Source organism: Salarias fasciatus, chromosome 16, assembly GCF_902148845.1.
Source record: "Salarias fasciatus chromosome 16, fSalaFa1.1, whole genome shotgun sequence".
Lineage (NCBI taxonomy): Eukaryota > Metazoa > Chordata > Actinopteri > Blenniiformes > Blenniidae > Salarias > Salarias fasciatus.
Window position 1 is genome coordinate 8,872,068 of NC_043760.1, and position 11,640 is coordinate 8,883,707.

Genomic DNA, 11,640 nt, shown 5'->3' on the forward strand with positions numbered 1-11,640 from the left:
TCTACTTTCACTTTTACCATCATGTTTGGTTTGCTGTAGCGGTCTGGCGCATGCGTACACCGCCACGAACTGCACGCAACGCGGTCTCAAAATCTGGCTGCTGCGCGGACGTCCGGGGATCGGTCCGCGGGACCCTAGCGGACAGGAATTCATGACGATTTTTACATCACGCGGACCAACGCACAACCCGCACCCACGTGGACATGTGAAGCATGGACGGGCACCGCATGCAGGCACCGTGCCGCACCGTTGTGCGCGCCGCCGCACCAATCCACGTGTCGCACGCCGTGCCCCGCTCCTCTCAATATAAGTCCGGGTCCGTATTGGATAGCGTCTGGGTCCGGTTCCGGACCGCGGTCCGCCAGTTAGTGACCCCTGCTCTAGGATGTATAATGACAATCTAGTCCTCGATTATATCCGCCGGTCACCTTGAAGATTTAATTTCACTGAGCACTAGTAGCACTTTTTATTCTGCTTTAAAACTTATTTATTCAGACGCTTTTCGAGATGTCCTTTACTGTATGTTATGTTTTGCGAGAGCTGCTGATCAAAATTTTGTTGTGCTCTGCCTCTGCATAATAAAGACTCTTCATTCTTAAAGCTCATGTCCGGAGTTTCCGTTCGTTTCCAATGTATGTATCATTTTTTAACAGAGCTTAAATGTGTCAGTCTGGTTCGATACTACAATATAATATTAGCATAAAGCAATATAAAAATTTATTTATGAGCTCCACCTTCGTCTCATAGACCCCCATGTTATCCGAAAAAGCGCCGGTCAGCATCAGCCAATAGATTTCGAGCTTCCGCCTTGTCGCGCTGTCAATCAAAGTGTGCACGCAGCCAGAGAGCACGCGCACTCACCCAGGCAGAGGTGAGTTAGCTATGCAGCAGCCGCCCCGCTTACCTCAGATATATCCACTGTCTGCTGAACATCCACCGTTAACAGCTAAACATGTAGGATGCTGTAGGACTCAGAGGCTCTCATTTTCACCCGACAGATAATTCGCATGCACAATCAAAGGGGCGTGGCTTGGTCGCTCATGAAAGCAGAGGGAGGGCGGAACCTCCAGACGTTGGATTCAAAAAACCTCTCTTTTTCAAAACTCCGGACACGAGCTTTAATTGATTCTTGGCTTGCCCTCCCTTCAGTTCCCCATTCCAAAGTGTGCCCCACTGCCTCTCAGCTCTTTCTGGTTTTGAAGGCTCTGTCCACATGCCTGGAGCTAATGTTGCTGATTGTGGCCACTTTGTCAGGCGGTTGTATAAAACACATGCATAAAAACTCAAAACCACAAACAACAAATTACTATCAAAAGGTGTAAAGCACTTGGTTCTTTAAAAACCACCCATTAACTTGTTCCTTCTTAACACAACTGTCCTGACACCTCCAGGTGGATTCAAAGAGAAACATTCAATGGCTTTACTTTGACTCAAATTGCAGTGATCTATTTCAACGTATAGATTTGACATGAAACACAGTGTTAAATGAAAAGAATTATGACAGATGAAAGAGAGGAAAAAGGGGAGGAGTCGTATTCATTGAGGAAAGATGTGGAAGACGGAGAGACTGGGGCATGAAAAGAGATAAATGAGCTGGATGACAGAGGGGTTGGTCACAAAGCTGTTGGAGCTCAGCAGCGTCTCCTCTCATCCTCGCTCTGTCAGGATGGGAGAAACTGAGCTCTGCTTCCCGCAGCTCTTCAACACCTCCTGCTGGAAGCCGAAGCGTCCACTCAGCGAGACTGTGTTCATTTACTCTCTGCTGTCCTTCATCTCTCTGCTCACTGCTTCTCTCAACCTGCTCGTCATTATCTCCATCTCCCACTTCAAGTAGCAACTTTTCATCCACCTCATGCATAACATAAAAGTGCTGAATTTTTTCATGTTTACAGGACGACATATTTCAATTTGTGATAATATTTGATATCAACTGCCACTTTCTATGCATGTTCCTGTTTTTCATTAACTAAATGTGCAAATGATAGATTTGATGTTTTATTCAAAGGAATCAGTTAATAACTCATGTGATGTTCCTCTTTTAATGCAGGCAGCTCCAAACTCCCACCAACCTCCTGCTATTGTCTCTGGCTGTCTCAGATTTCTTCGTGGGCCTCAATATGACATTTATGATCATTCTCACCAACAGCTGTTGGTTTCTTGGTGACTTTATGTGTGTGCTATATAGTGTTTTGACTTACCTAATCACCTCAACCTCAGTAGGAACCCTGGTACTCATATCAGTCGACCGCTATGTGGCCATTTGTGACCCTCTCCACTACTCCACTAAAGTCACTGTGAGTAGAGTTTCTGTCTGTATTTCTCTCTGTTGGTCTTGTTCTTTTTTGTACAACAGCTTCATTTTGAGAGATAACCTCATACAGCCGGGCCGGTTCAACTCCTGCTACGGAGAGTGTGTCATGGTTATTGACTACTTTATAGGAATTGTTGATACAAGTCTCACTTTTGTGGGGCCTGTTACTGTGATCATAGTCCTGTACATGAGAGTGTTTGTGGTGGCTGTGTCTCAGGCCCGGGCCATGCGCTCTCAGATTGCTGTCAGACTTCAACATCAACAGACTGTGCGTGCTAAAAGATCTGAGATGAAAGCAGCCAAGACTCTGGGTGTAGTTGTTGTTGTTTTTCTCTTATGCCTTTGCCCACATTATTGTTCCCTGTTTTCAGACCAGAACAGCTTGTTTAACATTATGTCTGTGGCCTTAGAGATCTGGCTGTTCTATCTTAACTCCTGTCTCAACCCAGTGATTTATGCTTTTTGCTACCCCTGGTTTCTGAAATCTGTTCGGCTGATTTTCACTTTGAAAATATTTCAGCCTCACTCCTGTGATGCTTGCATATTATGAACACTGAAATGAAACGACTATTTAACATCTTAAAATCACTGAGTGATTTTGTAATCGTTGTTCTGTTACTAATCCATCAAAGTCACATTGACACGGTTTCTCTCTGCCTTTGTTCACTGTGTCTCAGGCCTGGGGTGTGAGCTCTCAAATTAGAAATTCCAGGGTTCAAAGACTGTAATAGCTAAATATTCTTCCTTGAAAGTAGCCAGGACTCCGGGTGTAGTAGTCCTCGCCTTTTTCTCATGCTGCTGTTCATTTTACATTTCATCTCGTCGACCACAGTAGCTCTCCTGGGTTTACATCAAATACTATCAAGGCATGGTTCTGTTACCTTAACTCATGTTAAGGTAAACCCCTGGTTTCTGAAATCTGTCAAGCTTATTGCCACATGTAAATGACTGAACTGATTAGACTACAACATTTTGTAGAGAGACAATCTATCCTGTGATATGCTGTGATTTGGCCTTCACCCCTAATCAGCTGGGATCTTCTTCAGCAGCCTGCGACCTTGTAATCAATAAAGAAGTATTGAACATAGATGGACAGATGGAAGGACAATACGTAGTGACTAATATGACACCTATTTTTTAAGGTTAGATTTATTATTGACAAAAAAACTTCCCAGGGCAGTGGCTCATTTTAACATGGTACTTAAGGAGAGCAATTTGAGAAGAATCTACTCTTTTCTTTAAGACGGTGACACTATCATAAAAACCTGAAAATCATGTAAATTTGTAACATTTAATTTTAAAAATGGTGGGTGACATGTCTTCAAATAAAGTACCTGCTCAAGAAATCTGTGTTTTTTTAATTGCCTGTTCCTGTGAGGGAACAATAATAATGGGGTTACACAACAGATTGATGGAGGGAGCAGAAGACTTAGTTCACAACCAAATTTCGTGGGTGCTCATGAAGAGCGACAATTCACAGTAAAAAAAAAAAAAAAAAAGGTCAAGGACAGGAGAGACTAGAGAAAAACATGAAGGACAAAACAGAAAACTGCACAGGCATTTCGCTGGATAACAGAAACAACACAAAGGCAAGTAGAATTTACAAATATGCATCCACAAGATGATGCAAGAATAATAAACAGTTTAAACATTCAGGTGGTGATCGTGCTGCAAGAAGGCGGCACAGGCTGTTTACAGTGATTAAGGAGGTTCGAGGAGGTAGTCTGGGTTGATTTCGTCCATGGGGGGGTTTTAGGAGACTGTTCATGAGTGAGTGTCTGTCTCTGTTTCAGTGGGTGTTTGCAGTGCGCATGGCCCAGGGGAAGAGGCTGTTTGTCAGTCTGCTAGTGTGTGATTTTGTTGACCTGTAGTGTCTCCCAGAGGGCAGAAGGTCAACTAGGGGGGGGACAGGGTGTGAGGGGTCTCCCGTGATGACTTTGGTCCTCCTGAGGCAGCAGGATGTGGAGATGTGTTCCAGGCTGGGCAGGGGGCAGCCGATGATCTTTTGGGCAGTGTTAATGACCCTCTGCACCGCCTTCCTGTCCTCAGCTGTGGAGTCTGTGTGCTACACACTCATTCAGTACGTCAGCACACTCTCCACAGAGGAGTGATAGAAGGCCAGCAGCAGCTTTGTGTCCAGGTTGTTTTTCCTGAGGACACGTAGGAAGTGTAGCTGCTGCTGAGTCTTTCTGACCAGGGCCCTCGGTGGAGAGGCAGACATATTACATGATGGTGGTAGCAGCACATCCCAGAGATTCGGCAGTTTCCCCGACGGGGTCGACACGGACAGGGGCAGCCCGCTTCACAGCTGTGCCAGGGAGGTCAACGACAACGGTGGCAGACCACCATGCGGCTTCACCGAGGACGACCACATGGCAGTCCTTTCTCGAAGGGAGGCGGAGAGTCCAGTGTCGAGCTTGTGGTGGCTGGTCCCAGCTCCACGCAGGAAGGTGGGGAAGACTGTTGTCTTCCTTCAGCCAAGGCCCTCCAGCTGATAGATATGTTCTCAATCCTGGTTAACTAGGACTTCCTTCCACTTGTCGGTCCTCACTCCTCCTCATTTGCCCCTTAGCCCAAGGGCTGCTACACCTCAACTGTGTCCAAACCGTCCACTCCACTTGGTAACCACTACACTACTTGTTTAGTCACTCTGCGGTTTCTGTCCTCGACCAGCAGCTGGAGCTTTTCCCCGTCTCTCACTCTCACACTCAGGCATCACACAGCGCTCCAGCCTCCAGCAGCTCCAGCTGCTCGCAAGCTGCACACAACGGCAGACAGTGTGAATGTTGCGGACCGGATTTTGGCGAAGTCATTTGATATTCTTCCTTACGAAGAGAAAATTGGTGTTAAACTGCAGGACAGATCAACTCTGAAAACTGAGCTGGTGCAAAAGGTGGGGAAAAGTAACAGGTCTTTTCAGCTGCCCTGATATGACAAGTGAGCTGCTGACTGAAGTGCTGTAGCCTACAGTTGGCCATGCCTCTGGATGAAACCATCTCAGGGATGTGTTGTCTGGTCAGAAGTGGGCTTTGGGTATCTGTCTAATTTTGACAGGGCATACAAAAGCATGACAGCTAATAGAATTTACATACAAAAAAACACACATATGACAATATCTGCTGAAAATGAGCTTCCCCTCTTCGGAAGACCAGCAGCCGCCACTGGTCTGGAGATAATTCAGGGTTTGTTTTGTATATAGATTGTTGATTTCATCTGAATCTGGAGACATTGGGAAGCGTTATGACTTTCTTCACAGGATAACATTTCCCATATATTTGATACATTAACACACACAGTAACAGAGAGTAGAATTATAACTACCGGTGAACTGTCCGCATTTGTTAAAAGGTTATTTGAGAACATACGAACAATGGAGAAGATAAAAGTTTTAGAGGGAGATTTTTCTGGAGAATGAACTCACTAGAGGAAAAGAGATAAATGAGCTGGATGACAGAGGGTTTTGTCACAAAGCTGTTGGAGCTCAGAAGAGAGTGCAAAGACATGATGATCCTTTGATTGCAATCAACACTCCAGACGACTGGCTACTACACTTGCACAGAGATATAACAGAGAACATCCCAAAGACTTTCGTTAGGAAACATACCTGGTAAATATCCAGGATGCACAAGCTGAGGATCCAGTTATCAAATTACAAACCAGAGCAGCAGGAGAGACCTCATACAACCAGCCATTAGTGTAATACCCCACAGGACAACAAGGTGACTAACTCCACATGCAGAATATGTAGTATGCAGAGTGATTATAGATGAATGTGATCATGCAAATACATCCTCTGACCACTGAGAAGATCAGAAGCAGGCCAGAAAGGCCCTCAGGACCCAGACAATCGGCGGCAATCCCAGAGCCCAATTCCTAGCCACTACTCCAGGAAGATGCTGACACACCAATCTAGAAGGGGGCAGAGGAAGGCCTCTGCCGGGACCCCTGGCAGTCACGAGGCCCAGCCCTCAGGGCTCCAAGACTGGCAGGCACCGACGTCACCAGGCATGAGAACCCCAGGGCGAGCAGAGCAGAGGGTCCAGGGCCCCAAGAGCCTAAGAGTCAACCCCACCCACTCAGGCAGAGGACCATGACCATACCCAGGATAACTGGCCCAAATCCACAATATCACAACGCCTCCCACCCCTTCCCTCCTCCCTCCTCTCCTCTTCCACCACCACCAAGCCCCCCCACCCCCACCTTGTACCCTGTACCCTGGATCCCGGGGCAGTAACCAGAGACCAGGGGGCACACAAACCTAGACATGAGCAGGCACCCACTAATCCAGGTCCACCGGTAACTCCACCCCACTGCCACCATGACACCCCAACAAGCAGCCCAGATCCCAACCGCAAGACCGCATCAACCGCCCGCAGCGTCTGGTTTGTAATTTGATACCTGGATGCTCAGCTTGCATGTAACAGATAAGTACCAGCTATATTCTCTGACAAAAGTGCATATGAGGCCCTCTGTTGTATGAGACATGCAGGTGGCCAGTTGCATTTGAAGACCCCCCCCCCCCCCCCCCATGACCTCTGACTCCCCATTGGTGAGGTCCCAATCATCATCTTACATGAAGTGATGGAGCTGATCACACGGGACCAGAGGGAACTTTTTTTCATTGGAGAGAGAATCTGAATCTGGTGAAATTTGTGGAGTCTTCTCAGAGGTCAGTGGTCATATTTGCATCATCACTGTGACATTTTTATGATCACGCTCATCTTTAATCACTCTTCATATTCTGCATGCAAACTCAGGCACCTCATTGGCTTGTGCTGTGTGAGACTAATAGCTATTTGTACTGGGTTTCTGCTGATGCTGTGGTTTGTAATTTGTAACTACCAGCTATTTTCGAACAAAAGTCCATAGGAGGCCCTCTGTTAAATCTCTGTGCAGGTGCAGTAGCCAGTCGTCTGGAGTGTCAGTTCCGGTTGAAGGATCATCGTATCTTTGCACTCTTTTCCTTTCCTCTCCACTCCTTTTTGTTTGCTTGCATGTTCACTTGTTTGTTTGTTTCCTTCACACTCTGTCTGTCTTCCTGTCTTTCTGTCCCCCTGTCAGGTCCAGCATTGGAAAATAATAAAATACACAAAAAAATCATATTATCAAGAGGAGCATTATACTTACAGGCTCCTCTTGGAAAAGTAAATATGTCAGGCACGTCACAGCAGCCAGACCCTCATTCTGCTGCACTGATGCTGGACAGGACAGGTTAAAAAAAAAAAAAGACAGAAGGATGTCCGGCAATTTCTGTACGCCTGTTCCATTTTTGCCCAACATAAGACATCCCAGCATTCAACTTCTGGTCTCCTGCATCCCCTGCCCATCTCATAACGTCCTTGGTCCAACATTGCTCTGGACTTCGTGACGGGGTCCGATGGGACTCAATATCCTCTCATCTTAACATCCTTCCTCCTGGTCTAAGCAGCTCCCTTGGGTGGATTTTGCCCACTACTCTATGGAGAGTTCCCCCTTTGAGCGCATGATAGGGTCCCCTCTTCCCTGCACTCAAATCTGACACCACGCTGTCAATCTCACCTCTCCGTGTCAATCACAGAGAGGTAGCTGACACAGAGAATGAACAACTGAAGAAATGAAGCATGGTCTGACAGGTTTGCTGTCAGTCAGGCTCACTTGACTGACAACTGACTCACTGCACGTCACAATCAACCAGCCTGAAATTGAAGAAAGAGCTAAACACAGTACAATCACGATATAAATTGTATTGACTTGTTTTGACATCTCCTGTTCAGTCAAAAAATGATAAGACAACAGTGTTTGATGTGTTTCTTCCGAACACAAAAACTGTACCGACACCTGCAGCTGGATTCAAGGAGATAGTCATTGACTTTAGTGGACTTTGACTCAAATTGTGGTAATATTTCAACAAATAGATTGGATAGAAAGACTGTTATATGAAACAAATGACGTGAGATGAGCGAGAGAGAGAAAGGGAGGAGGGAGATTCATTGAGGAAAAATATTGGGCAGAGAGAGTCAGGACTGAAAAGAGATAAATAAGCTGGATGATGGATATTGTAGTCACAAAGTTGTTGGAGCTCAGCAGCTTCTCCTCTCATCCTCGCTCTGTCAGGATGGGAGAAACTGAGCTCTGCTTCCCGCAGCTCTTCAACACCTCCTGTTGGAAGCCGAAGCGTCCACTCAGCGAGGCTGTGCTCATTAACTCTCTGCTGTCCTTCATCTCTCTGCTCACTGCTTCTCTCAACCTGCTCGTCATTATCTCCATCTCCCACTTCAAGTAGCAACTTTTCATCCACCCCATGCAAAACATGAATGTGTTGAATTTTTTTGTGTTCACGAAATAATATATTTTCCTATGTACTCTGCCACTTCTGTGTATGTTCCTGTTTTTAATTAACTAAATGTGCCAATGATAGATTTGATGTCTTCTTAATACAAATCAGTTAATAACTCATGTGATGTTCCTCTTTTTATGCAGGCAGCTCCACACTCCCACCAACCTCCTGCTGTTGTCTCTGGCTGTCTCAGATTTCTTCGTGGGCCTCCTTATGCCTTTTCTGATTGTCCAAACCAACGGCTGCTGGTTTCTCGGTGACCTTGTGTGTGTAATATATGGCGGTTTGACTTGCCTTATCATCTCGGCCTCAGTAGGAACCATGGTACTCATATCAGTCGACCGCTATGTGGCCATTTGTGATCCTCTCCACTACTCCACTAAAGTCACTGTGACAAGAGTTTCTGTCTGTATTTCTCTCTGTTGGTCTTTTTCTTTTTTGTTCAACAGCCTTATATTAAAGGATCACTTCAAAAGACCAGGCCTGTATAACTCCTGCTATGGAGAGTGTGTAGTAGTTGTTAGTTACACCGTCGGAGTTGTGGACTTATTCCTGACGTTTATTGGCCCTTTTACAGTGATCATAGTTATGTATATGAGAGTGTTTGTGGTGGCTGTGTCTCAGGCCCGGGCCATGCGCTCTCAGATGAAGACATTTCAGGGTTCAGAGACTGTGCATGTTAAAAACTCTGAGTTAAAAGCAGCCAAGACTCTAGGTGGAGTTGTTCTTGCCTTTTTCTCATGCTGCTCTCCGTTTTATATTTCATCTCTTTTAGGCCAGAGTAGCTCAGCTGGGTTTCCATCCATTCCTATAGAGTCATGGCTATTTTATCTTAACTCCTGTCTGAACCCAATGATTTATGCTTTTTGTTACCCCTGGTTTCTGAAATCTGTCAAGCTCATTGTCACATGTAAAATACTGAAGCCTGACTCCAGTGATATCAGTATTTTGTAGAGACTGTCAGTCCTGTGATAGACTGTTACCTGTCCGGGTGTATCAGGCCTTCACCTATAATCAGCTGGGATCAGCTTCAGCACCCTGTGACCCTGTACAGCATCAACAAGCATTGACGACAGATTAACAGATGGAAGGACAATGCACAGTGACTGATATTACACCCATTTGATTTTTTTAATTTATCTATTCTAACTGGCCTTCGCTTAGTTTTATTAATGAGGATAAGAAAAACCTTCCCAGAGCAGTGGCTCATCTTCCAATAATACCACACACTTTTGCATGAGGGTGTGGAGGGTGAGGGCGGTGACCAGAGAATAGTGAGGTGTGAAACTCCAGCTTTATTTCCATCACAGTTATTTATCTACATAAATTTTCTCTTGTTCCTAACTTTTGTTAGAAACAAGGGCAGTCTTGTCTTGTTGTTGTTACTTTGCGTGTGTGAATAAAAATGATTCTAGTTTTCCAGCACTAAGAATGCAGTGAGTGAAGTCAAGTCTTGGAGGTTTTTCTTACCTTAAAGTAAAAAAAAACTATACATATATATATATATATATATATATATATATATATATATATATATATATATATATATATATATTTTTTTTTTTTTTTTTTTTTAATTTAAATATACAATAAATTTTAAAAAAATATGTTCTCGCCACCCCGGCGGAATTGTGTCTGTCTCCTTCAAGCTCGGGTCCTCTGCCAGAGGCCTGGGAGCTTGAGGGTTCTGCGCAGGATCTTAGCTGTTCCTACGATTGCGCTCTTTTGAACAGAGATTTCAGATGTTGTTCCTGGTATCTGCTGGAGCCATCCTCCCAGCTTGGGGGTTACTGCTCCCAGTGTCCCGATCACTACTGGTATCACTGTTGTCTTCACGCCCCACACTCTTTCTATCTCTTCCCTTAACCCTTGGTACTTCTCCAGCTTCTCGTGCTCCTTTTTCCTGATGTTGCCATCACTTGGGATTGCTGCATCTATCACCACAGCTGTCTTCTGCTGTTTATCCACCACCACTATGTCAGGTTGATTCGCCATCACCTGCTTGTCAGTCTGGATCTGGAAGTCCCACAGGATCTTGGCTCGATTGTTCTCGACCACCTTTGGAGGTGTCTCCCATCTTGACCCTGGGACCTCCAGTCCATACTCGGTACATATGTTCATGTACACGATGCCCGCTACCTGGTTGTGCCGTTCCATGTATGCCTTGCCTGCCAGCATCTTACACCCTGCTGTGATGTGCTGTACTGTCTCTGGGGCTTCTTTGCACGGTCTGCACCTGGGGTCTTGTTTGGTGTGGTAGATCACGGCCTCTATTGATCTTGTGTTAAGGGCCTGTTCTTGTGCCGCCATGATTAGTGCCTCTGTGCTGTCCTTCAGTCCAGCCTTTTCCAGCCACTGGTATGTTTTTCCAATGTCAGCCACTTCTTCAATTTGTCGGTGGTACATGCCATGCAGGGCTTTATCTGTCCATGATAGCTCCTCTGGGTCCTCCTTACTGGGCTTTTGGTGTCTGAGGCATTCACTTAGCAGATCATCACTGGGAGCCATCTTCTTGGTATACTCATGGAGGCTCTTGGTTTCCTCCTGGATAGTGGCTCTGACACTCTCTAGTCCTCGGCCTCCCTCCTTTCTCTTGGTGTATAGCCTCAGTATGCTGGACTTAGGGTGGAACCCTCCGTGCATTGTAAGGAGCTTTCTTGTCTTGATATCAGTGGCTTGCATTTTTTCCAGTGGCCAGGATATTATGCCAGCAGGGTATCTGATTACTGGTCGGTGTTTATGGCCTGGATCTTATTTTTGCCATTCAGCTGACTCTTCAGGACTTGTCTTACTCTCTGTAGGTATTTGGCTGTGGCTGACTTTCGAGCTGCCTCCTCATGGTTACCATTTACCTGTGGGATCCCCAGGTGCTTGTAGCTGTCCTGCACATCTGTTATGTTCCCTTCAGGCAATTCAACTCCTTCAGTTGTGATCACCTTCCCTCTTCTAGATACCATTCATCCACATTTATCTAGTTCGAATGACATCCCGATGTCATTGCTGTTTATCCTGG

The 11,640-nt window shown here is 45.7% G+C and overlaps 2 protein-coding genes across 2 annotated transcripts; both read left to right on the top strand.

The window, feature by feature from the left end:
- Positions 1–1,666: 1,666 nt before the first annotated feature.
- Positions 1,667–2,861, top strand: LOC115403462 (trace amine-associated receptor 13c-like). The gene is made up of 2 exons (XM_030112354.1): positions 1,667–1,830; positions 2,048–2,861. Exons 1-2 carry the CDS (start codon positions 1,667–1,669, stop codon positions 2,859–2,861), a joined length of 978 nt encoding a protein of 325 aa, XP_029968214.1.
- A 5,544-nt stretch (positions 2,862–8,405) lies between these two features.
- On the top strand, positions 8,406–9,581 carry LOC115403371 (trace amine-associated receptor 13c-like). Its single transcript, XM_030112236.1, has 2 exons — positions 8,406–8,569; positions 8,771–9,581. The coding sequence occupies exons 1-2, from the start codon at positions 8,406–8,408 to the stop codon at positions 9,579–9,581; spliced, it is 975 nt and encodes a 324-aa protein (XP_029968096.1).
- Positions 9,582–11,640: the final 2,059 nt, after the last annotated feature.

Bases quoted from the DNA above. Each gene is read 5' to 3' on its own strand.
- LOC115403371 (XM_030112236.1), top strand. From the start codon at position 8,406: ATGGGAGAAACTGAGCTCTGCTTCCCGCAGCTCTTCAACACCTCCTGT. The intron at 8,570-8,770 runs GTAGCAACTTTT...CTTTTTATGCAG, and splicing joins ATCTCCATCTCCCACTTCAA to GCAGCTCCACACTCCCACCA.
- LOC115403462 (XM_030112354.1), top strand. From the start codon at position 1,667: ATGGGAGAAACTGAGCTCTGCTTCCCGCAGCTCTTCAACACCTCCTGC. The intron at 1,831-2,047 runs GTAGCAACTTTT...CTTTTAATGCAG, and splicing joins ATCTCCATCTCCCACTTCAA to GCAGCTCCAAACTCCCACCA.